This window comes from Agrilus planipennis, unplaced genomic scaffold, assembly GCF_000699045.2.
Source record: "Agrilus planipennis isolate EAB-ADULT unplaced genomic scaffold, Apla_2.0 scaffold41, whole genome shotgun sequence".
Lineage (NCBI taxonomy): Eukaryota > Metazoa > Arthropoda > Insecta > Coleoptera > Buprestidae > Agrilus > Agrilus planipennis.
The window spans coordinates 443,338-468,649 of NW_020442445.1; the positions used below are offsets into that span (position 1 = coordinate 443,338).

The window sequence follows — 25,312 nt, forward strand, 5'->3', positions numbered from 1 at the left end:
ACGGCTCGTTAACTGGGATACTTTTTACATCTCCTACGTTATTACGCTATCATGAGATGCACTGTACACTGCGTCCAGATGTTTCAAATATTCAGGAATAATGATCAAACATAATGTATATTTACGTGATTTATTTTCTTAACAAATGTTAAATATTTTGGAATGTAATTGAAAACGCCGGCGCTTTTGATAGCCGTCAACTTTTCAATATCGGCATCTCATCCGAGTTTTTGTTGAGTGGATAAATAAGGGTATAAACGAGGCAATAGCAATATAAGTAACGTGCTTTTATGAAGTGGGTTGCGTATATTATTTGCACGACAGTTAATTTTTACTTGAGAGGACGTGTGATTATGTAATTTTCATTCCGGACATAGTGAAGTTGTCAAGCGGCGATTTTCAGACAAATTAGCGTTCGTACAAAAGAAACTGTGTCGAAGTTTTGCGGACGGCTTCTGAGGGCGAGAACCGGCAGAATTTCAACATTGCAAATGATAAACGTCTCGTACATAATTGAACTAAATTGTTAAATTGCTTTCGTTTTTCAACTCTACCGTAATAACGATCAAAGTGTGTTTAACTCAAGTTTTACAAATTGCGAGTAATAAATGCAGTACTTACCCGCCGGCCTCTAAACTAATTGTCTTTTGTTTTATTCTTGCTTAGGATTAAGTAGGTAGAAAAAGTCAGCAGATATTTCGGAATGTACTTAGTTGAAATGAATGAACAATTAAATTCGCTTACGAGATTTTAAAACGGAACATTCTTAAACCAGTACGAGTTCGATATTTTTGTGTTTCGGATAGCCTGTTAGGTACATTTCCATCATTAGTTCATCCTGGTATTATTTCGTAAGCATTCTGTACAGATAAAAAATGGTTAAAATATTTTTGAAATCGTCGTTATTCCTGTAATTTTTGGTGGAGGTGCTAGTCACCGTTTGTCATTTTTCGGTTTACTTCTTATGTAAAAGCCTCAGGTTTTATGATTTTCATTTAGTAAGTTAACTTCAAAAATTTAAAGTGAGAACCCTATTTTTAGAGTTCTAGGTTTCGAAATTAAAAACTGAGCCCTTATATGATGGATATTTGTTGTTCATTCATCGATCTCCTAACTGATTATTATCAAAACACATAAAAAAACGTAGAATCATGAGAATTTGTCTTAAATCTTATGGTGAAAGGTCAATAAAAAGTTTGAAAATTACACACTTTAGAGTAGACTGTTCGTCAAAAGTATCATGTATGACCAAAGCATATAAGGTGCTTCTAGTTGATCTAGAATTTAGGACCTTCTTTAGACTAAAGGAAGATCTTGTGATATCAACTTAGCTAAACATCAAAAAATAACAAATTTTAAAACTTTTCTGAGTCTATCGGACAAAAAATTACTTGACAATTTCAGTTCCAAGACAAATATAGAAAATATGAAAAAATTTTGAACTTCAAATCTTCAAAAAATTTTATTTTTCGAAACTTTATTTCTACCAAATACCTAGATATCGTATTGGATCCTTTACGAACGATACAAACTTACATTTGACTAATTCTTTTTATCGTTTTTTGCTAATTTTAAGTTGAAATTAGTAATGGCACTTATTGTTAGTAGTAAACTCCGAGTACCTAACAATAGTATTTTTTATTATCTTTTTTTATCCTCAGTAACATCAAGTAGGTAGCTTGGATACCAAGTAAATATTATACCTACTTATGTACCTACATCTTTGGTTTTTCTGGGTTTATTTTGCAGTTAATTGCGAAACATTCTCCGTTATTAGACATTTTCTTAGTTATTCCGTAGCAAATCTAATGTGACTGTGTTTCACACGTATCGACGTGTCAGTTCTTTCATTTTTAATTAGAGTAGCATTCCTCCCGTAATTCTATCCGAAGCTGCAATCCATCTGTCTGTCCATTCGTCCGTTCGTCCATCTATATCCTTTCATCCTTGATGCCTACGTATATTTGTACGAGTATACGTACCTACTACGTATGTATTCAGATCTCGTGTCTTGACCGCACCTAACGGCATTAAATAATTGAAACGGAAAGATCTCGGTTGAACGATATCACAATGGTAAACAGCTGAGGTTGGTTTGACTTCCGTAAAATAAAGCTTTGAATTTTTATTAACTAACCGCCAGCTTGTTTTTATACCTATGTACAACGTACACAAATGGGACGTGACAATTTGCACCGTTTCAAGTATCTGTACGCGTTGCATATTATATTCCTCGGAAAATGGAGAAAAATCTTTTAATGATGTAATTACAGTAGAACTTGGTTCTAGCGTCATCGGCAGGACGGAATAACCAAATGTCATTGTTGATGAAAGTTCGCGTGGTATGACAATAAATACCAACAAAGGCAATCAATGGTTATATCCGAGTTTGTTGTCGTTTTAGTGTGTCAGTTTAAATAATAATTATCATCATCATCATCATAAGAACATAAGGTCTTTAGTCCTAAGACGGGTTGGACATGCACCTCCACTCGTTCCTGTCCTGAGATGTTGGAAATCAACGATGAGTTTAGTTTTGTAAAAATATGTATTCGTATTGTCGAAGTCACTTTTAGGCCACATCTGGGTTTTATGGCCCTAAGGAGGCTGCAGACCTGCAGAGACCTTTTGTACATTTTAAAATTTAGTTCCTAAGAAGCTCCCTTTGAGTTAATACGTTTCTGTTATTACTGACCAATAAAGTACAATTGGAGTTTTACTATTTTCCATTACTATTACAATTAAACCACCGAATCATTGCCAATCTTAATATAACCAACATGAGATAATCTTCGCATTTCACTAAAACTAGAACAATCCATATCCTCAACTATTTACGAACAGTCATCTAATCTAGGTCTACCTCTACTCCTCTTAACTCCTGTCTCTGACTCTAATATGTCTCTGACTAGACCTTCACGTCTGAGAATGTGTCCTACCAACCTATCTCGCCTATTTCTTATTGACTTCCATAGAGTCCTCTGTTCTCCTGTTCTTTCTAATACCTCATCTTCAGTTCTAACCTTCTCTATCCACGGTATCCTCATCATTCGCCGGTAACACTACATTTTTTAAAAAGTATTGAAGAACTAATATTAAAAATTGATTTAACGTCAAAGTTGTCTTTAAAACCGATGTTTTTAATCAAATTCTACTGTAATTTCTTTAAATTCGAAGCAGGACGTGACACTGCGTTTTGCCACTTCTAAAGAATTAGTTTCTAAATAAATTGTTAGAGATTACTTTAAGTTACTATTCATAATTTTTAGGTCTTTTTACGAAATTCTTTTGGATGTTGATTTGTAAATAAGTGGTAATATTGAAATGTTTTGAAGATTTACTGAAAATTATCTTACATTTTTTGAAAGCAATGTTAAAAAAGCTTCATAATGGTACCTAAATTGTAGCCAACATTGAAACTTTGTTCAGTTTCATTAAAAGATTTTTGCTGTACATTTTTCATAATCCCCGTTTTCTCTAAACAAAGTTCATTTTTTGTATTGCCGATCAGTTGATGGGAATATTAACGACACAGTAGGTTCTCAGAGTTTTTAAACCTTTAGATTTATGTAGTTTTTAAAAATTTGTAATCACGAATCGCTCTAATAATAGCCGTTGCAATCTCTTCTTCATTTCAAGACGTTTATACATTAAATTTTTGTTTTTTATTTTATTTTATGTCTGTGTCTGATGTACTTTCAGCAGTATCGTAAATGTTAATGAATTTTTATACGTTTTTAAATGGCGTGTTGGCGCAGATTCTACGCCTTTGCAAGGCACTTACAAGTTTCATTCTTTCCGAAACCGGCGAGTTTCGAATACCTAATATTATCCTTCAGTTGGTATACCTACATACGTACACATTATGCCGACTATATATGTACGTATCTGTAAATGTGTACGGGTTCTCCCCTATTGTTGTATTGTGATTGTCCACGGTACGTTGGTGGAATGCGTGTGTGATGGACACACGGGCTCATGGGTCCCACAGCATGTCGACCTGAAGACCGGGCAAAAACTGAAGACGCACCGCGTCCATTTGTCCATTTAAGGCCCGGGTACAAATCGAGCGAACACGAATAACAATTAGTAATGAATTCTGGCAAAACGCAACCGACTCCTTTGTGAACAATAGCCGTAACACTATCACACCAATGACCACGTACTTATTTTATATGCTTTAGTAGATATCTGTCGTCGATTCTTTCTTTATACGACCAACTTTAGACGATCGCGGATTGGAATGGTATTGAAATAATTACTTCATATTACTGTGTAAAAAGCAATCACGGAAGTATTGTAGAGATACATAAAAATTACACTAATGGCCGATGAGTAGTTCTTCCAATACAGTAGAATCCGTTTATAATGACATCGAAGGGAAATGACAAACACGTGTCATACTAAGCGGGCGTCATACAAATCGTAGTCTCAGAAAATAAACAACTTTCTATATTGGTTAGTTATTTAGTTTAATAGAGAGAAAAACTACAAATTGGGTATAATTATTAACAGAAAAAGAAAAAGAACGATGAACTGTAATATCAATATACATAAGAAGAGTCAGAAAAATAAGCGAAAATGTTACTATTAATCATTTGGGTCACTATAGCCGGATATGATTTCTTGAGAATCAGTCATAATACACGATATGTCATTTTAAACGGCGTCATTATATCCAGACTTTCCTATAGAGAATTTAATATGAAAACCAAACTTAACACTGCAATTGCTTCATATTAAGCGGTTGGTTAATATAGGCTGAGTCATAATAAACGAATTCCACTGTACCTTCATCCATCTTTTCATATAAATAATAAAGTAACATAACTCCAATAAATAGAATTTAAAGCTTTTGAGGGAAGATTTTGAGAGTTCCGTCAGTTTAGGACATCTGCCAGAAAAGTAGCTAAGTGATATTTTAAGATTGCTGTAATTGAAGAAATAGTCCACACGTTCATACACCAAATTATGCATTAAGATTAGAGTTGCCACCCGTACTTTATTATAAAGTATTGTACGTTATTTAGAGTAATTGTACTCTATACTTTATGCAACAAATAATGTACGCGAAAATACTTTATTTCACATGATTTAATTTCTCTGAGATTCGCTTAAGACATAATATACAAAAGAAGGGCATAAAATACAATAAGCTGTAAAATGCTTAGAAGGTAATTGCATAACAACTTTAGATGTTTATAAGATTATGGATAATCTTAAGAACACAAAGAAAACAACATCTCTTCTTTAGCAATGAAACATGCAAAAAAATTAGGCTATTCTCTTCATCTGAACTGACAAGCAATATTCACACAAATTTTTTATTTATTGACAAAGCCTTAGAGTACTTAAATAAATGGTTTAACTGGTTATTTACACTTAGCAATATAAATTTAAAAAGCAATGTTAAATTTGATAATTTTGTGAAAATAGTCGAAAATTTATATCTGCAAAAGTTTAATGTAAATATGGATGATCTTTACGGAGAAAATTCTTCATTAAACAAATTATTTAATCCGATATATAGCCCTAATTGTTTTGCGGAGTTATCTGCTTCACAAAAATGACAGCAAATATTTAATAAGACTGATTGATTTTTCAAATTTGTTTAAATTAATTTAATTTTTACTGTCGATTCCCGCCACATCAGCATTTACAGAGAGAGTTTTTTCTGTGATGAATAACAAATGGGAAACGAAAGAAATAAGGCGTCTCTAAATCTGATAAAAAATGAACTACTTATTTACTTTAACTTAAATTTAAACTGTAAAGATGCTTCGCAGTTGTTTAGCAGTGATACTTATTTGGTAAAAGTTGCTAAAAGTAATGAAAAATATGTTTTTAAGCAAAAAAGAGTACAATAAATTGCACAGGGTACTTTTTCTTTTCTTTTTACCATTAATAACCGACATACTTTATTTATATAAAAAAAGGCAACCCTAACTAAAATATTTATTTTACTGACAATGACTTTGACTCACATTGATAATTTCCAAACGAGGTAAACTGAGTTACATATACCATACGTATATAGCTTAACTTCGTAGGGTACAATATTACATTTTGACTAAGCCATATACAGTAAGGCATATTCGTACATTGTACCTGCATTTTTCGCCGGTAACAAACAATAAGCTACATGTGACGTTCACTGTTGATTATTTAACCGTGTACAAGATAAGATGTTATAGAGCGACGAGAGCTTTAGTATAAATACATTGCATGTGTTTGTACATAGTTACATATCTGATTTGGCGGATCGCAATCGCATCTGATTTGCGATACAGATGGGACATAAATCAAAATGCAAGATATTATCGAAGTGTGCGCCTATGGTAATAGCGGCGTAACGATTTTTAAGTGTGTCTATAAATATTATACAGAGAAAGATTCATAAATGGCTCGATCTATGTTTGCATTATATTATGGATATGCAAATTGAATCTGCATGTGTATAGAGACTTCTATGGGGAGTATTTTCGCTAATACCATTACATGGCGCCGCGCCGTGTCTTTCAATGTAGATATACCGAGCGTTTTGTAGGTTAGAACGTAAAAATGGAACATATATATCCATTCTTTCTGCTGATCACTGGAGCAATTGTCCCAAAGAAGCGAATTTTATGTTTATTTAGGAATATAATTGGTAAAGGTCTACATGATGGCCCCCACCCCCTTCGGTGGTGGGTGGATCGAAAGAAGAGGTCTCCCCCACCACTGTACCGTGGCGGTCTCACCCCCATATAAAGTTATGGGGGTTCAAAGTTAATAAATATGCCAATTTTTATACATTTCTAGGCATGTAAATATTTATATACTTAGTCATTCACATAGGTTAGATTAAGTTATCGGGTTTTGTTCAAGTGACCACCCTCTTTCGATCCCCCACCTCCACCCGCTTGAAAATAATTGTTTTATTGAATTTTATTTGAATTATAGTGTATGAAAATTGTCAAAATAATCAACTTTCAACAATTTTTTTATGGGGTTTTACTCAGGTGACCACCTTCCTTCGATCCCCCCTATCCCCACCCCACATCATCTAACCGCCATAACTTTTAATGAGAGTGAGACCGCCACGAACTTCTTATGGTACAGTGGTGGGGGGACCTCCTCTTTCGATCATCTAGGCCTTTACCATATAATTACTCCACCATATTATACATTATACATATTGCAAGCCAACAACACCAGCATGAATTTTAATTGTTTTAATTACTGAGCTTACCATTAAAGGTTGAATTTTCCTAACGACAATTTTGTGAAGGCACAAATTTTAAATTAACAGCATTTTAAAAACTTATTACATGGTTTTTATTACAATTTAACAAATTGACTATATTGGAGAATAGTTATAATATTGAATATACTTAATGTATTCCGCAAATCAAAGAAATCACAATCTGTTAATTAAATAACATTGAAAATCAGTGTGTAGGTGCATCGTAAATTTAAATTAATTGGGGGACTGAACTAAATTTAATGAAAATCATTATTGGTCAAATGTAATTAACATAAATTAATTACCATAAATTAGTCTACTAATCGTTTTTTTTTTCTTTGTTACAGAAGAGCAACTCGCTTTTTATTGGAGCTCCAGGCAGTTGGTATTGGCAAGGTGGGTGTTGTTTTTTGTAAAAAAAACTCGCGATTTGGAAATATCGTAGCGATTCTTGTTTCTTTTGCTAAAAAATTATGTACTTCGCTTCTTTGAGGTTGTAGAGCGTTTACAAAGAGAGAAAGACCTATGATTTTATATGTGAATAGTAGAAGAAAAGCCACGATATTGTAGTTTTTCAAATGAACAACATAAATTTGTTACAGGCCAAATGTATTCCATCGACGTCCGTGCTAAATTTTCCTTCACTCCGGGATTGTTTGGAGGAGAATTCGGTTCAGGTACCAAATTACCTGCGATTTTATCATAACAATCCAACAAATAACAATCTAAACTGCCAAATAATCAAACGCCTTTTAGCCTGCATTAAACAGAAATTAAATAAAATAACCGACGGTGTAGGGAAATAATTCGAAAAGAACCAATCAGCGGCTCTTTTGTCAAAAAGTTATATTTATCTGTGGACGCTTTTCCCCTTTACCCTTTTTTTTTCGTTCACTCAGTCAAAAATAAACAATAATTGTGAATTTCAATGTACTTGCATGTACCTTTTACGTACATATTTTCGATTTTTTCTTTCAGAATGAAGTAATAACAAAACTGTTTTTATAAATTACGAATAAAAAATAAATTAATCATACTAGTTAGGTAATAGGGAACATTCCCTACAAAAAATCCGTACATTGAATTACATAAATATACATTAATGGATTGAAATAACTCAAACTAGCGAATAAAGGACAGAGCCCTTAGATATATGAGAGAAAAAGTGTTTTCATTTGAATATTAGAAATTCTAATTGTGATAATGAAAAATAATTTAAACTGAAAAGAATATTTTATTTTGTTGACTATTAATTAATGAAGAGTTTTTTCTTGTTACTTTCAATGCACTCTTAAATATCTTTCTAAATTTTTAAAATTTGTTTATTTCAAAATATTTTTAAATGCTCAGTTTATTACAGTAGTAGGTAGGCTTTGCTAATTAGATTTAGGTTCCTTCATTCTAAAAATTAAATATTCTATCAATAATTTTAGAACATCCTGAAACATCCATCACACGTCCACAATATCTACAACAATACATATTATACCGAACCCAATTTTTTAGGGTTCTCTTTATAATTTAGATGTTTATTTCTGTTAGATAAAAATTTAATCTTTCGGGTCGACAACTCCAATTTGATTTGGCAAAATTAAGTTTGAATTATCAAAAAAATGGACACAATCCACCCGTAAAGCTCTTACAGATATTAAACAATTCATGTTTATTTTATGTTGCCCTCACCATTCAGAACTATAAGCGATTGTGTTATGTATAGTACAATATGACTGTAATCATGACTGTCAAGAATAAAGGGCAACAATTTATCTAAACCACTAAGCATTTGTTTCGATGTGCTTTAAACATACATACATATATCATAACGATAGGTATCAAGATGAACTTTTATATCGTCTCGTTTTTTTTTTTACACTACAGCAATAACTGAGGGCNTGAGGAGCTTGACGAATCAGTCTATAGAGATGGCATTAATAGACTGGAACACCGCTATGAGAAATGTATCAGCCTTGGAGGAGATTATGTTGAGAAATAAAAAAAAAAAATTTTTAAAAACCTTGTTTTTCTTGGTCAGGCCGGAAACTTATCAATCCACCCTCGTACTTGCATGTACCTTTTACGTACATATTTTCGATTTTTTCTTTCAGAATGAAGTAATAACAAAACTGTTTTTATAAATTACGAATAAAAAATAAATTAATCATACTAGTTAGGTAATAGGGAACATTCCCTACAAAAAATCCGTACATTGAATTACATAAATATACATTAATGGATTGAAATAACTCAAACTAGCGAATAAAGGACAGAGCCCTTAGATATATGAGAGAAAAAGTGTTTTCATTTGAATATTAGAAATTCTAATTGTGATAATGAAAAATAATTTAAACTGAAAAGAATATTTTATTTTGTTGACTATTAATTAATGAAGAGTTTTTTCTTGTTACTTTCAATGCACTCTTAAATATCTTTCTAAATTTTTAAAATTTGTTTATTTCAAAATATTTTTAAATGCTCAGTTTATTACAGTAGTAGGTAGGCTTTGCTAATTAGATTTAGGTTCCTTCATTCTAAAAATTAAATATTCTATCAATAATTTTAGAACATCCTGAAACATCCATCACACGTCCACAATATCTACAACAATACATATTATACCGAACCCAATTTTTTAGGGTTCTCTTTATAATTTAGATGTTTATTTCTGTTAGATAAAAATTTAATTTTTCGGGTCGACAACTCCAATTTGATTTGGCAAAATTAAGTTTGAATTATCAAAAAAATGGACACAATCCACCCGTAAAGCTCTTACAGATATTAAACAATTCATGTTTATTTTATGTTGCCCTCACCATTCAGAACTATAAGCGATTGTGTTATGTATAGTACAATATGACTGTAATCATGACTGTCAAGAATAAAGGGCAACAATTTATCTAAACCACTAAGCATTTGTTTCGATGTGCTTTAAACATACATACATATATCATAACGATAGGTATCAAGATGAACTTTTATATCGTCTCGTTTTTTTTTTTACACTACAGCAATAACTGAGGGCAGCAGATATGTCAGTTAGATAAAGACATGTGGAATTTCAGTAGCCTTTTGTTCTAAAAGATTGTGATAGTATCGTGTCTTCAGAGAGACCTACTTTATTTGTTTTCATTGTTATTTATTTCGTAGGTACCTGGCATGACATAAACGAACGTGTTTCTAAATTTTCCTCACGTCATTAATTCAGTAGCATTAAAATCTAATCTTAAGTCAGGTTGGATTTTCGTGCAAATTATATCACTGCTTTAATACGATGTATTTGCTTGAGTGTAAGGGACTATTTAAAAGGTGTATCTGTAGGGAAAAATTACAAGTCTACAAGAAATATGAAAATTTCATCATCATAAGATCGTCAGTCCTAAGACTGGTTGGACACGTACCTCAAGATGTAGAAAAATATTTCGTATTGCTAGAGTTGCTTTCTACATTTTTCGTATCTTTTCTTGAAATAGTAAAACTGCTGGCTGAGCATTTTTATTCTAAAATATGATTAATTTACACGCAGCTAATAGCAGGCCTTTTCAGCTCGACAACACATGTAATGTTAAAATTCACCACATCTACATGTAATACATCATTTTAATTTGATTGGCAAATAATTATTATTATCGTACTGAAGTTTAATAAAAGGTGCTTGTTGAAATATTAATTGATTAATCTGTTATTCACACATGTTATTTAATAAGAAAATCGTGAAATCGGGAAATACAAAAGTAAAAATGGAAGCAAAACAAAACGAAAAATACTTAATTTTATTTTTATTATCTCAACTTTCGAAACATCTGAGTTTAAGCAGATAACAACATTAGGTTGAAATGAGTATTTTTGTTTTATTTTGCTTCATTTAACGCGTTGATACTTAAGTTCCTAATTCACGATTTTTGCTGAATTAATTCTATTTGAATAATCAAATTTTAACTTGACATTTAGTTTTGTTTTCTAACGGAAGGAGCTAAAAGTACTGACTTTAATATTTTACATTCACCATTGCTATAAACGTATTTAAAGTATTTTTAATTTTTAATCAGAGCTAGTGTTTATTAATATGATCTTTAATTGCGTCTATGGCAGGGTGTTATGATTACCTATAAGTTAAAANCACGATATCCTCATCATCCGCCTATAACACCACATTTCGAACGCTTCTAACCTTTTCTTTTCCGCCGCTCCCACTGTCCATGTTTCGCACCCGTACAACGCCGTGCTCCAAACATACACCTTTAACAACCTTTTTCGAATTTCTAAATTAACGGTTCGCGAGCATAGAAGTGACTTCTTTTTATTGAAGGCGACTCGATCCTGCGCTATCCTCTGCTTTATATCCCTACTACTCCTTCCGTCCAGATTTATCTGACTTCATGGATATATAAAATCAGCCACTTCCTCTAATTTTTCATCTCCTATCTTTATATTCGCTATTTCCCTACTTTTTCTTACTTTTATTTATTTTCATACAATACTGTTTTGTCAATACCGCATTTATTTACTTTTTTATTGGTTTCCTATAGCCGATTTAATTTTTATAAAAGGATCAAGTTTTTCAATATTACGGTTTTCGCGAAGGTTTAATCATAAATAATTCTCCTTCATGATTGAATCAATATCATTATGATCCTTTGTCAAAAAGCCCCTAAAAGGCGTGAGGTCCATGGCTCATGCCTACTCTGCCTTTTAAGTATTGTAGCACTGGCACTGTTTGTAGTATATAATGTGTTCAAGTTTATTAAATCATGCCATATGGAAACTTTAATACAATCGTGTACTTATAAAGCTGGATTGTAAGAAAATTAACCATGTTTAGTTCCGTTTGTTAGTTATCCAAGGTAGTTGTTATTCACAATATCATTAGCTGGTAGTTGATTCACGTGTGATAACAAAATTTAGAGCCACGAAACTAGAACCAATCCACAGTACTAGTAGAATTCATTAGATGCGCCGATCCGCTCCTGCTATTAGCCGAAATTTGATAAAGAATACTTTTTCCAGGACAGGTGATTCGTCAAAATTTAGATAATAGACCTGCTGCTATTTCGACCAAGGAAGGCCCACCAGAAGATGATGACACCTATCTGGGTTACTCATTAACAGTCGGTGATTTTACCGGGGCTGGCACTGAAGGCGTTGCTGTTGGAATGCCTAAAGCCGCTGATCTTAAAGGAAAGGTCAGCGAACAGCTTTATCTATTCAGGCAATTTGTCATTTGTTTTAATATTGTAGCACTTACTCAATTTCAATAATTTGAAAATAAATACTCGAAATATTTTGAACAAATTAAAGCAAATGATAAATGCTGCATTTTTAGTGTCTATTTTACTGACACAAAGTAAACAAATTTTTTTGTTTGCGGAAGTACAAGATTCTATAAATGAAATTTATATTATCTTTTAAGATTGTTCTGTTTACTTGGAATCTAACAAATCACCAAAACATAACCGGAGAACAGTTAGGTTCGTATTTTGGGTACGCCTTAGCGTGTGCAGATGTCGATGGAGATGGTCTTGACGATCTCATCATTGGAGCTCCATTCTTTACCGAACCGAATAACGAAGGAAAATACGAAGTTGGTCGCGTTTATGTTCTATATCAAGGGGGAAGTGTTGAGGTAGATTCTTTTTTTTTTTTTTTGATAGAAAATGTTTAGTGAATCTGACATTTTTGTTTGACTTCATTGAAGGGACGTTTCCATCATCTTCACATCCTCGATGGAATTAATTCAAAATCAAGATTTGGCCTTTCTCTAGCATCATTAGGTGACATCAATTTGGACGAATTCGGGGGTATAAATAAAAAAAAAACTATTAAAATTAAAAGAACTACAATAGTCTATTTAAACGATTCTAGATTTTGCTGTGGGTGCTCCTTATGACGGTCCTCATGGTAGAGGTGCAGTATACATTTACCATGGTTCAGAAAAAGGTGTGAGAAAAGAATATTCTCAAGTTATTTACGCAGAGGACGTCGCCAAATTTTCGGGATTGTCCGCGATAGAAACGTTCGGATGGTCTCTAGCAGGAGGACTTGATATGGACGAAAATGATTATCCTGATATGGCCATTGGAGCTTACTTATCAGATACTGCGTTTTTCTTTAGGTAATAATAAATTAAAAAAAAATATTTGATCCAATATAGTACAATTGAAAATACTTTGAAGATCGAGACCTGTTGTAAATGTGGATGCCCAAGTAACGTACTTAACGCCGCACAAACAAATAATATTAGATGAGAAAAACTGCACCTTAAGGAATGGTCAGCCCGTTCCATGTACCAGTTTTAATGTATGCTTGAAATATACTGGAGTAGGAGTACCAAATTCGCAAGGTAACATACAGTAATAAACACGTTAATAATTTCTATCATGACGCAAATATTTTACTGTTTAGTGTTTAATATTGGCTACGTTTTGGATTCCAAAAAAACTAAGGGTCAAAGAATGTTCTTTAGAGATATGGAAAACAGATACGTCTTTAATGAAACATTGACTTTACGAAAGGATGACACATCTGTTTGCAGATCTAAAGCAGTTTATCTTACTGTAAGTTAGTAATTTTTATTTTATATATACATATATATTTTAATTTGGTTGTATATTACAGAACGAAATTCGAGACAAATTAACACCACTTGAAGTTGAGGTCCACTACTCATTAGCTGGATATGGATATGGAGAACAATCTTACAGAAGAGACTTCAGGGCGCAATTAATTCCAATATTGGATTTAAATACACCGCCAATGCGATCCGATGCAATAAGTGTTCACAAATTTTGTGGACCCGATAATGTCTGCATACCTAATTTACGTCTCTTAGTCACCACGTAAGCCTTCAATTTTTCATTTTGTAATGATTACTCACAATTTTAAATTTTAGAAACGTGCAAAGGTATCTTCTGGGATCTCACGAAAAATTGGAACTATATGTGATTGTCCAAAATGATGGAGAGGATTCTTTTGAATCATCATTTGAAATTCAGTTGCCTGCTGGCGTTGACTACATAAAGGTTGTTGAGTATGAAAAAGATAAAGTAAGAATATTTTGCTCGCTTGCTCCAAATAATACAGTCAAATGTGACATTGGAAATCCACTTCCTGCCCACCGGAATGTAAGTAGTTACAGTATTACTTTTTTATATACTTATTGCATTCGAGAATTGGTATTTTTTTAGGCAAAGTTTAGAATCATACTCCAACCTTATCATACAGAAGGAATGAATGCCACCTATGATTTCTATATGTCTGTTAATAGTACAAATCCCGAAGAAAGTTATACACTAGAGGATAATAAGCATTTCTTGTCAATTCCTATTTGGGTAGACTCAAAACTGGCATTGGACGGGTAATCTAAAAGTCGCCTTACTTTCGTTTATTCATTAAAATACACATTTTTACTTTTAGAACTTCCAAACCTGCGGACGTCCACTATAATTATTCGTCATACTCTTTAGATAGAATATCACTTGAAAGAGATATAGGACCTCAAGTTGTTCACATTTATAGTATAAGAAACAATGGCCCGTCTAGTATAAACGAAGCAGAAATTTTTATTTTATGGCCTCTGACCACTTTAGCTGGTGACGATTTATTGTACCTTTTAGAACAACCACAAACTCTAGGAAACGTTAAATGTGAACCTGCTAGTGCAAATTATAAACATTATGGAGTAAGTTTATAAACAAAATGTTCATGATTCAAACAGCATTATACATATATACTTATATATTTTATTTTTAGTTAGAATACAGAAATAGAACAATTTGGAAAACTTACGGAATCGAATTAGGTAGTGAATCAGGCGAAACATTCAGTGCATCAACTGGGAAAGTTACGGTAGAAGAGGGAAAAACGAACTTCGCTCAAGTTTCTGGAGAGCAAAAACAAGTAACTAAGGTGGGCACAGATGAGAGTAAATTTGATACTGGAGACGCCTCGTTCGTGTATAGTCAAAGACACAAAAGTACTCAAGACAAAAGCAACACAGGCGAAAAGGTTGTTCATGTATTGGAAGATACAGGCAACGGTTCAAAAACCATCGTAACCGAACATAAATGGGAGGCTTCATCAATTGGAAGTGGTCCAGTAATAAACAAAACTTACACACGGCAACATACTTATTATGGAAGGCCTGAAGATCGTAGCAGAGGCTGGGTAGATGCCTCGCAACAGAGTGGTACTAGTAGTGGAAGTGCTTCATATGGTGGTTATTCTGGCAGTTCTTCAAATTCAGGAACCTACGGAGGTACATCGCAAACTTCGGGAACTTATGGTGGAAGATCTGGTGGCCAGGATTCTATAACATATCACGAAACTTCTAGACACGAATCTCATGGATCTAGAAAACGTCCTACAATCGTTTACACATCCTCTGGTAGTCATTATGGACAAGAGTCTGTTCAGCAGGGACAATCTGCAACGTCCAATGTAGAAGGAGGCAGCCAAACGACGTTATCAGTTTCCGGAAGTGAAACGAAAGGACATTATGTGCCTCCGCATAGAAATGAAGATGGCAGTGTTTCTGGATCGGTTACCTATGTCGAAAGCCCTTACCCTGGTTATAGACCGCCACCACCTCGGCCGGAATTGTTAGAAGGTAATAACGGATACAGTTACGATTATGGAAGAGACCATAACAAGAATTTTAAAAGTTCAGTGACTTCTGATGAAGTCTACGGGCAAGACGAAAATAAACTTGGCTTTGAACAGAAACATAGTTTAGGACGTGTTCATCAAGAAAATAGGTACGAATTGGGTCATGGTGATGTGGAACTTCAAAGAAGGTTACAAGAAGAAGCAAGACGTCGTCAAGAAAGCCGTACGGGTTTCAGTCAGGAAGAAGGACATGTCAGTACCCATCAACACAGCGGAGGACGTGTTTATGATAGATATAACCATTCAAGATCAGAACAAGACGCAAGCAGTTATGGAATCGGCGCTGCTGCTCTCAACCCTCGTGGTTTTAAGACAACTACTGTTGAACTCCACCCCGTGCAGAGCGTCGATCAGCAAATAGACGGTTACGCAAGAACAAATCTGGAAGGACATTCTGGCGTATCAGCTTATGGTTCCGATAGCGGTATGATTGTAGAAGAACCCTTTGATTCTAAAGAAACATTCACCGTTGCTGGTCGTGGTGGTGAATCAAAATCATTCAGTTCTGGTTCTGGTTCATCGTACGGTGGTGGCTATGAGAAGCATTATGAAAGTAGATACTCGTCATCATCCAGGGGTTTGTTCCATTCTGCTACTGGGCGGGAAATTCCTAACGAGTCACCCCCTGGTGATAATGTACCTACAAGTAAGCCCGATCTTAGTAATCCTGTTCACAGAGGAAAACGACAAGCTCCAGGTGAATTGGGAGAAATCGATCTGGCTAGCATCCTCGAGTGTAAAGCTACAAAATGTATTCCCATACGATGCACTACCGGTCGTTTACTAAAAGATCAAGAAGTATTTATAGCTTTACGATCCCGCGTTAACGTTCACACTTTGAGAAATGTAAGTTATTGTTTTATGTTATGAAAAGAAGTACTTAATTAAAATTAAATTTCAGATTAGTGTAACGCAATCTATCACATTTTCATCTATGATGTTGGCAAGAATCAGTAAATTGCCATATATAGGCAAGCCAGTTGATAGACCAGTCCACACCCACGAAATTTTTACCACTGTTTCTGCCCCAGAACCGGAGATTAAGCCTGATATGGTTCCATTATGGGTCGTTGTATTATCAGCTGTTGCTGGAACTGCAATTCTCCTCCTTTTGGCCTTCCTATTATATAAGGTAAAAACTTCTTATTTTTGTTATTTTTTGAAAGTTTAATATGTTTCACGATCAGTAGTGTTTAAATTTGCTAAATGTAGTATTATTTTTATTGTGTCCGGAAATTAGGGAAAACTGCTGTGTGTGTAAGTAGTAATTAACTGTTATGGTTGTCTCTTTGTCGTCTCATTTTGCTTTCAACTTCATTCCAAATGTAAAGATCATGGGAACGATAACCTTTTATTTATGTATCTATCCGTAATTAATGTGTTATTTATGGTTTAGCGTTTTCTTTTCAATTTGGTAGTTCATTTTAAGAAACCAAGTTGAGAATTTTTTAATTCACCAACAAAAATTTAATTCTCATTAGCTTATTATTCTAAGTTGTAAATCATACTTTCAAATAATTCCAAGCAATGTTTGAATTTCTAAATCACATTCTGAAATGCTCTTTTGCTAATTTTAAAACTCATTTTGTATATGTATATTTAGTGTGTTCACATTGCTTTTTCACTTTTATCCTCTTACAGTAATTGATGGAATTAAGCAAGATATACGCACAAATTATTTCTTGAAGATTTGGAATTTAGAAAAAGATTGAAGTTTTCAGCTTTTAAATTTGTCTGTTTTATGGTACATTTTGCTCAGTTCTACTGTTTAAGTTAATGCTATTGACTACACTCTGTATATATCTAAAAAAGATGTAATCAAGTTGTTTTAAAATCGTTAAATTCCTGAATTTTACTTTTCAGTGTGGATTCTTTAAAAGAAACCGCCCTTCTAGCGCGCCCGAAAGACAACCTTTAAACCGAAACGGGCACTTCAACCATGGTGACGAAGCTCTTTGACAAAGTTCTGTGGAAGAAAACGTCAACGATGTACGATATTAACAACAACTAAAAGTACTAAAAATTTATAATGTTGAGAGTGAGAAAAGCTATGTGGTTATTTATTTTGTGTGTATGTATGTGCCCTGTGCAGCTTACAAAAACGAGAAATTTTCAATTATTTACAGCAAATTATCTACAAACGAAAAGCGACGTTTTTATTATTTTTTTTTTATTGCACTAATTGAGGATTAACCGTGTGCCTTAACTAAAAACGGTACAATGTATGTACTCTTATTACACTCTGGATGTTTTTCGTTAATTTTTTGCTTTAATTTTTACCGAATATCGTAAATAATGAATGAGTACTGCCAAATGAAAATATGTAAATACTAGTTTATTATAAATTAANACCTTAACCATTCATAATTAAACCTATTGTTGCAATTGACAAGTGTAGTCATAGATAATAGATATACAAAGGGTAGTTGAGTCTAGTCTAGGCAAGTGGTAGTATGGATCCGTGATAAAATAATAAGTTTAGCCGAAGTAAGTGTACCAGTGCCGTTTTGCCACCGGAAATAGTGTGTTGTTGCTAAAGGAAGGAATTATAACAATTAATTGGTAAGCAACAATATTAATCAAATATAGTGGTAATTTTTTATAGTAGTTGTGACAATTTTGTTTGTAGAATAAGTGGAGAGAATGTGTAGTCAGATTTTTTGTAAGCGTGTTTTCTACCCTCCCTTTTGAACCTAAAATTTTGCAGTTTCTGAATGTATAAATACTAGGTTACGTAACATAATTTTTCAAAATTTGTGTGAATTATAATTTAAATATCTCCTTGACCATATATTTTTTGTAAACATGTTTGCTTTTAAAATGTATAAGAAATAGTACAGGTACTTGGAAATAAATAAAAAAAAAAAGAAATTGGATACTGAAAGAAATCCACAAAATTAGTGCTAAATACCAATGCACAAAATAGAAAAATAAAATATAAACAGACACTAACAATAAAATAAAACAGAAATTTGAACCGCAATTAAATTAAATTCAATCATTATGGACAAATTCCCTTTTTCGTTTTGATTTATAGCTATCCAATTCTTTAGCGCATTCTTGCATGAGTAACATATGATCGAGTTTGTCAACAGTGTTTTTCAATTCAGACTCCCAATGCTCATCAGTACTTTTGCCTTCTCCTCCATCAATAGGCCTTGTAGCCAGTTGTTTAACTTTAAGCCGAAGATCATCAACATCTTCAACTTCTACATCATCTTTTTCACTAAAAGAAGAACCTGTAGTCTCCAAAGATGCCATGCTTCTGATTTCACATTTGTCTAGTTCAAAACTGATATTGGGTAATGGAGGATGTTTAGACCAAGTGGATGCTGATTTAGAACCCTGTTCTTCCAAATTGCCGAGTTCTGCCCCTACACCAGGCTCTCGAGGTTTATTTAAAATATCACTTTCCAAATCTTCATTAGCGTTCAGCCCTTTACGTTTCATATGTATTTCGTTGGATATTTGCTCAAGCTTTTTTAATGCTTCTGCATACGACTTCTTCGCATTAAATATACGATGTTGTAATGATTCAATTACTTCTTTTTGGGTATTTAGTTGTTGTTCACAGAGGGTTTTTTGCTCAAAATATGGCCTCGATTTGAGTATATGCCTATGAAGACGATCATCTAGTTCATGTACCTAAAAATTTAGATAAATACAAGTTAATACCATTTTAATATATCTTACAATTAATGAAATAGCAAACACAATTGTTGTTTTTATATAAAAGACACATAAAATTATGTGTTATCTTCACCTTCTGTTTGGCTGCTTCAAACAAAGTGGCTCGTTTCTGGTGTTCTTTTCCACTTTCCGCTTTTTGGTGTTCAGCCTCCATAACCTAAGGAAAACAAAACAGCCTTTATAATAAATAATGATAATAAACAAATAATAATTTAAGAAGTGCTTTACCTTAATTGTAGCATGGTTGAGCATTTCTTGCCATGCATTATCAAACTGCCACTCATGGCGATTGCTCATAAATCTCTGTTCTGCTAAAGCAACAGTTTCTTTAGCAGCAGCATGAATTTCTAGAAATATGAATCACAAACAATAATTACTTTAAATATTGAGTGAGATGTGACTTTATTACCATTTGCTCTTTGGAATGCTATGGCTGCCTTCTGGCATTCTTGTTGGGCCTTCTTTGCAACATCAAGAGCATCAAAATATGGCCTCGAACGATTTATTGACACTCCAATTTTTTTTGAAAGTGCTTTAAGCTTTTTAGAAGAGTCATTCAGTATCATACGAAAAGCTGTATTAGCTTCCTGTACCAAAAACAATTAACAGCTATAAACTGATTGAGGACAAGACAAATTTCAATTTTCTAATTACCAAAAGAAAGATTTACATACTTATCAACTATAAGGGAAAGTTAACCTAGTAGACACAGATATTTTCTAGAAGTAGATTTAAATCTGAATCTTAGCACTTACATCTAACTCAAGTTCAAGTTTATTAATCTCATCTGTTTCCGTGTTGAGTTTTTCTAGCTCAATTTGAATTCGGGGATCTAGTTCATTATTTTCTTCTTCCATAACAAAAGAGATATTTCCCTTCATACAGCACTACTTGTTAACTTCATTTCTTTTTCCTTGCTTTAAAAACCAAGATACCATAATTAACTTGTGAATATCGAAAAAATCTTCAAGGGAAAATGACGTTCGTTCTATTTCTGTACATCTCGCAATTTTAAAAGAGATACGTCACCATGTCAGCTGAATACTCCGGTGTTATAATATTGCAATCTAAAAATTTAAAATTATCAAGAAACTGAAATGTACTTAAAATTAAAAATTATCAGCTGATAATTAGCCAAAGATTACAACTTATAGAAAAAATTAACCTTTAACAGCCTGTAAATGAATAATTGCATTATATGTACTTACTGAAGTATTGCCTGTTAATACAATGTAAACGTATCCTTTTAGTAATAGCTGATGATCAAATATAAAGTATTTTCGTGTATCTTGCAATTTGTAAATAATTTCATAAATTACACTTTTAACATTTACACCTGCCAAACATACCAAGCACTAACGAGAACTAATTTGCACTTTTAGCCAGTCTTAAACAATACGCTAGAAACTAAAATTTCTTGGTAGTCTTATTTATTGCAAAGTAATTATTTTGAATTTATAATTAATTTAAATAAACGTAAACATCAAAACAAACGCATCCTATTCATATTTTGATTTTGGGAGTGAAATGACAACCATAATAATTGACCTCTACGTCTGTCTATGTCTATGTGATTCTCAGCTTAGGTGAGCCTGTTGCCTGTGGGAGGTCTTCTTCCATAGAAGTGACTTTTTCGTACTTCCGTCAGAGAAGACTTCCGTTCGTCACATCTTTAATTACAGTTGACGTAAATGTAATTTACTTTCACAAATATGAAATGTTTGTTTCTAATTATCGACTTCAACATTTTTATTTTACATACTTATTTTAAATCCTTTTTTTCAACTGCATTTTCTTCCCAGATCTATTCAATAATCAAGAATGGTAGAACTGAATGCAGTTTTTCCAATTTTAACTGAAGACAACCTTAACCATTCATAATTAAACCTATTGTTGCAATTGACAAGTGTAGTCATAGATAATAGATATACAAAGGGTAGTTGAGTCTAGTCTAGGCAAGTGGTAGTATGGATCCGTGATAAAATAATAAGTTTAGCCGAAGTAAGTGTACCAGTGCCGTTTTGCCACCGGAAATAGTGTGTTGTTGCTAAAGGAAGGAATTATAACAATTAATTGGTAAGCAACAATATTAATCAAATATAGTGGTAATTTTTTATAGTAGTTGTGACAATTTTGTTTGTAGAATAAGTGGACAGAATGTGTAGTCAGATTTTTTGTAAGCGTGTTTTCTACCCTCCCTTTTGAACCTAAAATTTTGCAGTTTCTGAATGTATAAATACTAGGTTACGTAACATAATTTTTCAAAATTTGTGTGAATTATAATTTAAATATCTCCTTGACCATATATTTTTTGGGTAATTTTTTACATTAGTTGACATTGGAATTGAGACATGAAGTTTAGTCAGGTAGGTAGTACTCACCAAGTAAAGTAGTGTAGTAGTATTTACTAGAATTTTGTTTATTATTTGTTTAAAAATGAATGTGAGTGAGATACAGGCCCTTAAAGTTTTCTTAATCGGAGGAAATACCGGTAGGTACGGCCCTGGCTTCAGCCTTCCGTCAGCTGTTCCCGCCAAACATCGTTTGTCCTAAAACATATCTTCCTAACATTATTCTAATGTATCAGCCCGCCTTCGGCGGGCAGGGGCATTAAACAAACTCGAGTCTGTCATACATCTACCTAACTAAACAATGACGTCATCAATGCATATTTGGCGAGAACAGCTGACGAAGGGCTGCAGCCAGGGCCGTACCAATCGAAATTTCTTCCGATTAAATAACTTTAGGAGCCTGTATCTCAAGCTCCATTGGTTTCCGCACGGAATTAATGCTACCACACGATTCTACTTAGTGAGTACTACCTACCTGACTAAACTTCATGTCTCAATTCCAATGTCAACTAATGTAAAAAATGACCATTTTTTGTAAACATGTTTGTGGTAATGTTGTCCTGTTCATAATGTTTTATTGTTATATCTAAAAAATGTATGGTCAGGGAGATATTTAAATTATAATTCACATTCACCGAGTAAATATAAAGAAAATGTTATTACTGCACTTACTGACAGAGCAGTAATCTTATCAAATCCAGCATATAGACCAGATAAATATAAAAAAAGTACGAAACATTTTAAACGAAACCTATAATTAAAAGAAGAATTCACTAAATTTACAATCTCTTAAACACAAACCAGAATATAAAAAACAGCAATTATACCTCATTACCATACATTCCTGAAATCAATAACAAAATATCAAACATTTTAAAATTTCTAAAAGTTTATTTCACTAATTTAAAACCACCGTTACCAAAAACTGACATTGGATAAACGAAGCAATACTTAGAAAAACGTAATATGAACACTGATATATTTTAAAAAACATAAACAAAACAAAAACAGCATTATCAGAATATGCATTAAATAACCAGCATAATTTTAATTTCAAAGTACCTGAAATTTTGGACCGGGAATGCAATTATAAAAAATGAATTATCAAAGAAATGATACACATAAAAGAAATACCTAAACTCTGTAAACTTGATACAGATAATTTAGAAAATATTTATAATAATTTTAACATAAACCATAAATAAAATAATAGAACAGATACAACTTTAACAAAATATATTATAAAACTTATATTTATATTTTACAGACAAATGTATAACATCTAACTAGTAGAACTGTAAGTAAAAAACAAAATTGTTTCAGTCTGATGATGGTTAAATAATGCGAAACTTTACAAAAACATATAGTTGTGTAATTATTTGACCGCCACCCTGGAAAAAACTACATAATTTTATTTAAAATTCATTTGTCAGATTTTGATAAATAATTGTGTTTGATGAGGAAGGGCACTAAATATGTAAAGTCAAATTTTTTGTAGCTATACTCTCTACCTGACTTTTTCAACCTGAAATTTTGCAATTTCTGAAAGTAAAACTTGCAGCCTTCGGCTCCCTGTTTCTTCCCTCGATACGTAATGTACTATTTTATGAAAATTCCAATCACTTGTGCATCTATCGGTCCTCACAGCTGATTTTCTCAAAATTAAAAATTATATTTCCCTTCATACAGCACTACTTGTTAACTTCATTTCTTTTTCCTTGCTTTAAAAACCAAGATACCATAATTAACTTGTGAATATCGAAAAAATCTTCAAGGGAAAATGACGTTCGTTCTATTTCTGTACATCTCGCAATTTTAAAAGAGATANGTTTCTTCCCTCGATACGTAATGTACTATTTTATGAAAATTCCAATCACTTGTGCATCTATCGGTCCTCACAGCTGATTTTCTCAAAATTAAAAATTATGTTTTATTTCGCAAGTTGTAGCCTCTGAGAGTTTTATTAAAAGTATCTACTTTTTAAAAAAATTTTTAGAAAAATTCAATAGATGCATAGTTGAAAATATAGAAAAGGTCTTCATGGTTTTTGTATTGCATTTCAAATAAATTGGCAACAACAACCCAAACTACTTAATGTCGTTTTCTTACGAATATTTAGAAATTTGTTTTGTTAAGTTCCTTCAAATATGAAAGTCGACTAAACTGCACATGTATGCATCTGGAAATTTTGAGAAATGGATGATAATCTATAAATTTTAGGTTTTTAAAAATGCCGAAATGACAATAATTTTTTCATTGTTTATGCATACATGTTGAAATGTGCGTTATCTTTCGGCGTGGTCGAGCAAGAAAATTGGTGACTTGTTCGTATATGGTGGCCACAAAACTGGAAAGCCTGGAAATGTTAGGGGATTTCCAATTTACTGGAAAAGTCAGGGGATTTCTCCCAAATCATGGAAAAAATCAAAAATTTTAATTATGTTTATTTAACAATATTCATTCAAATGGAGTGTTGTTCCCTTTCTTAGATCATTATACAATTTATTTAAACATGTACCTTCACGTCGAGCTAATTACACTCACTACTCAAATTCAAAAGTTCTAAAGAAATTTTGTGAATGTAACTGTGAGTGCCACTATTGAAATTTTACCTTTTATCATAAAATATGTTGAAGATATTTTGTTTATAACAATTAAAGGACGAAATCAGCGTCATTTTAAAGATAGTCATATAAAATTTTTAATACAAATTGCACTTCATCAGCATGATGTGATGCTTTAAAGTTTAACATTATTTTAAAGCGGATAAGAATACTGAGGAGGGGATATCTAAAATTCGAACTTCTAAAGATAAAGTATATCCCGTATTTCAGGCATAATATTAACGTCCCGCCGGGACAGACACTGTCCCGTATTTAAACCTTAATTTAACTATTATGAAATCTATCGCACTACGCTTCATGTACTTGGCATTCCTTCAGAATGTAATGCTTTTAATAGGAAATAATAAAAAAGATTGAAGTAGATTCAATTCAAGTTAATTATCGTTAACAATAAAATAATAACAAATCTGGTGAATAATATTAAATTGCTCCAGCAGATTTCGATTAAAACAATAAATGTATGTACATGGAGAAGGTAAAAAGGGTTAGAAATGTGGATAAGCAGAGCCCCACTCGCTTCTTTCTATTGGCCGTGGAATTTGATCAAATTATATTTACAAATTGATTTTTGATTTCCATAATATTTTATTGCTTTTGTTTTTTTTTTTTTGATAATACTATTTTAAAACTTTCTAATTTTTCACACTTATGAACTGTAGTAGTTATCTATTGAATTTCATAGTCAATTATTTGCTTGGTAGATGTCATATAATAAAACAAAATATAAAGCTAACGTTAAATTATTTCAACAGGATGTCATTTAG

The 25,312-nt window shown here is 32.7% G+C and overlaps 2 protein-coding genes across 4 annotated transcripts in view; one reads left to right on the forward strand and one right to left on the reverse strand.

Moving 5' to 3' along the window:
• LOC108733603 (integrin alpha-PS2) overlaps nt 1-18,232 on the forward strand; it is a 173,424-nt gene extending 155,192 nt beyond the window's left edge. For all 3 annotated transcript variants that reach the window (XM_018464836.2, XM_025980397.1, XM_025980396.1), the window contains 15 exons: nt 7,573-7,621; nt 7,828-7,902; nt 12,227-12,402; nt 12,630-12,842; nt 12,915-13,017; nt 13,082-13,331; nt 13,393-13,559; nt 13,622-13,773; nt 13,835-14,055; nt 14,109-14,340; nt 14,404-14,573; nt 14,633-14,897; nt 14,969-16,729; nt 16,785-17,015; nt 17,747-18,232. In XM_018464836.2, the coding sequence (XP_018320338.1) occupies nt 7,573-7,621; nt 7,828-7,902; nt 12,227-12,402; nt 12,630-12,842; nt 12,915-13,017; nt 13,082-13,331; nt 13,393-13,559; nt 13,622-13,773; nt 13,835-14,055; nt 14,109-14,340; nt 14,404-14,573; nt 14,633-14,897; nt 14,969-16,729; nt 16,785-17,015; nt 17,747-17,842 (4,161 nt within the window). In that variant the 3' untranslated portion in view covers nt 17,843-18,232. The remainder of the gene's footprint in view (nt 1-7,572; nt 7,622-7,827; nt 7,903-12,226; nt 12,403-12,629; nt 12,843-12,914; nt 13,018-13,081; nt 13,332-13,392; nt 13,560-13,621; nt 13,774-13,834; nt 14,056-14,108; nt 14,341-14,403; nt 14,574-14,632; nt 14,898-14,968; nt 16,730-16,784; nt 17,016-17,746) is intronic.
• A 468-nt stretch (nt 18,233-18,700) lies between these two features.
• Nucleotides 18,701-21,134, reverse strand: LOC108733611 (SH3 domain-binding protein 5 homolog). The gene is made up of 6 exons (XM_018464849.1): nt 20,782-21,134; nt 20,329-20,640; nt 19,983-20,160; nt 19,802-19,920; nt 19,647-19,730; nt 18,701-19,528 (listed from the first exon to the last, which is right to left on the reverse strand). Exons 2-6 carry the CDS (start codon nt 20,452-20,454, stop codon nt 18,878-18,880), a joined length of 1,158 nt encoding a protein of 385 aa, XP_018320351.1. The 5' UTR covers nt 20,455-20,640; nt 20,782-21,134; the 3' UTR covers nt 18,701-18,877.
• Nucleotides 21,135-25,312: the final 4,178 nt, after the last annotated feature.

Bases quoted from the DNA above. Each gene is read 5' to 3' on its own strand.
- LOC108733611 (XM_018464849.1), bottom strand. From the start codon at position 20,454: ATGAAGGGAAATATCTCTTTTGTTATGGAAGAAGAAAATAATGAACTA. The intron at 20,161-20,328 runs GTAAGTGCTAAG...TTTTTGGTACAG, and splicing joins AACTTGAACTTGAGTTAGAT to GAAGCTAATACAGCTTTTCG. The intron at 19,529-19,646 runs GTGAAGATAACA...CTAAATTTTTAG, and splicing joins TTGAAGCAGCCAAACAGAAG to GTACATGAACTAGATGATCG.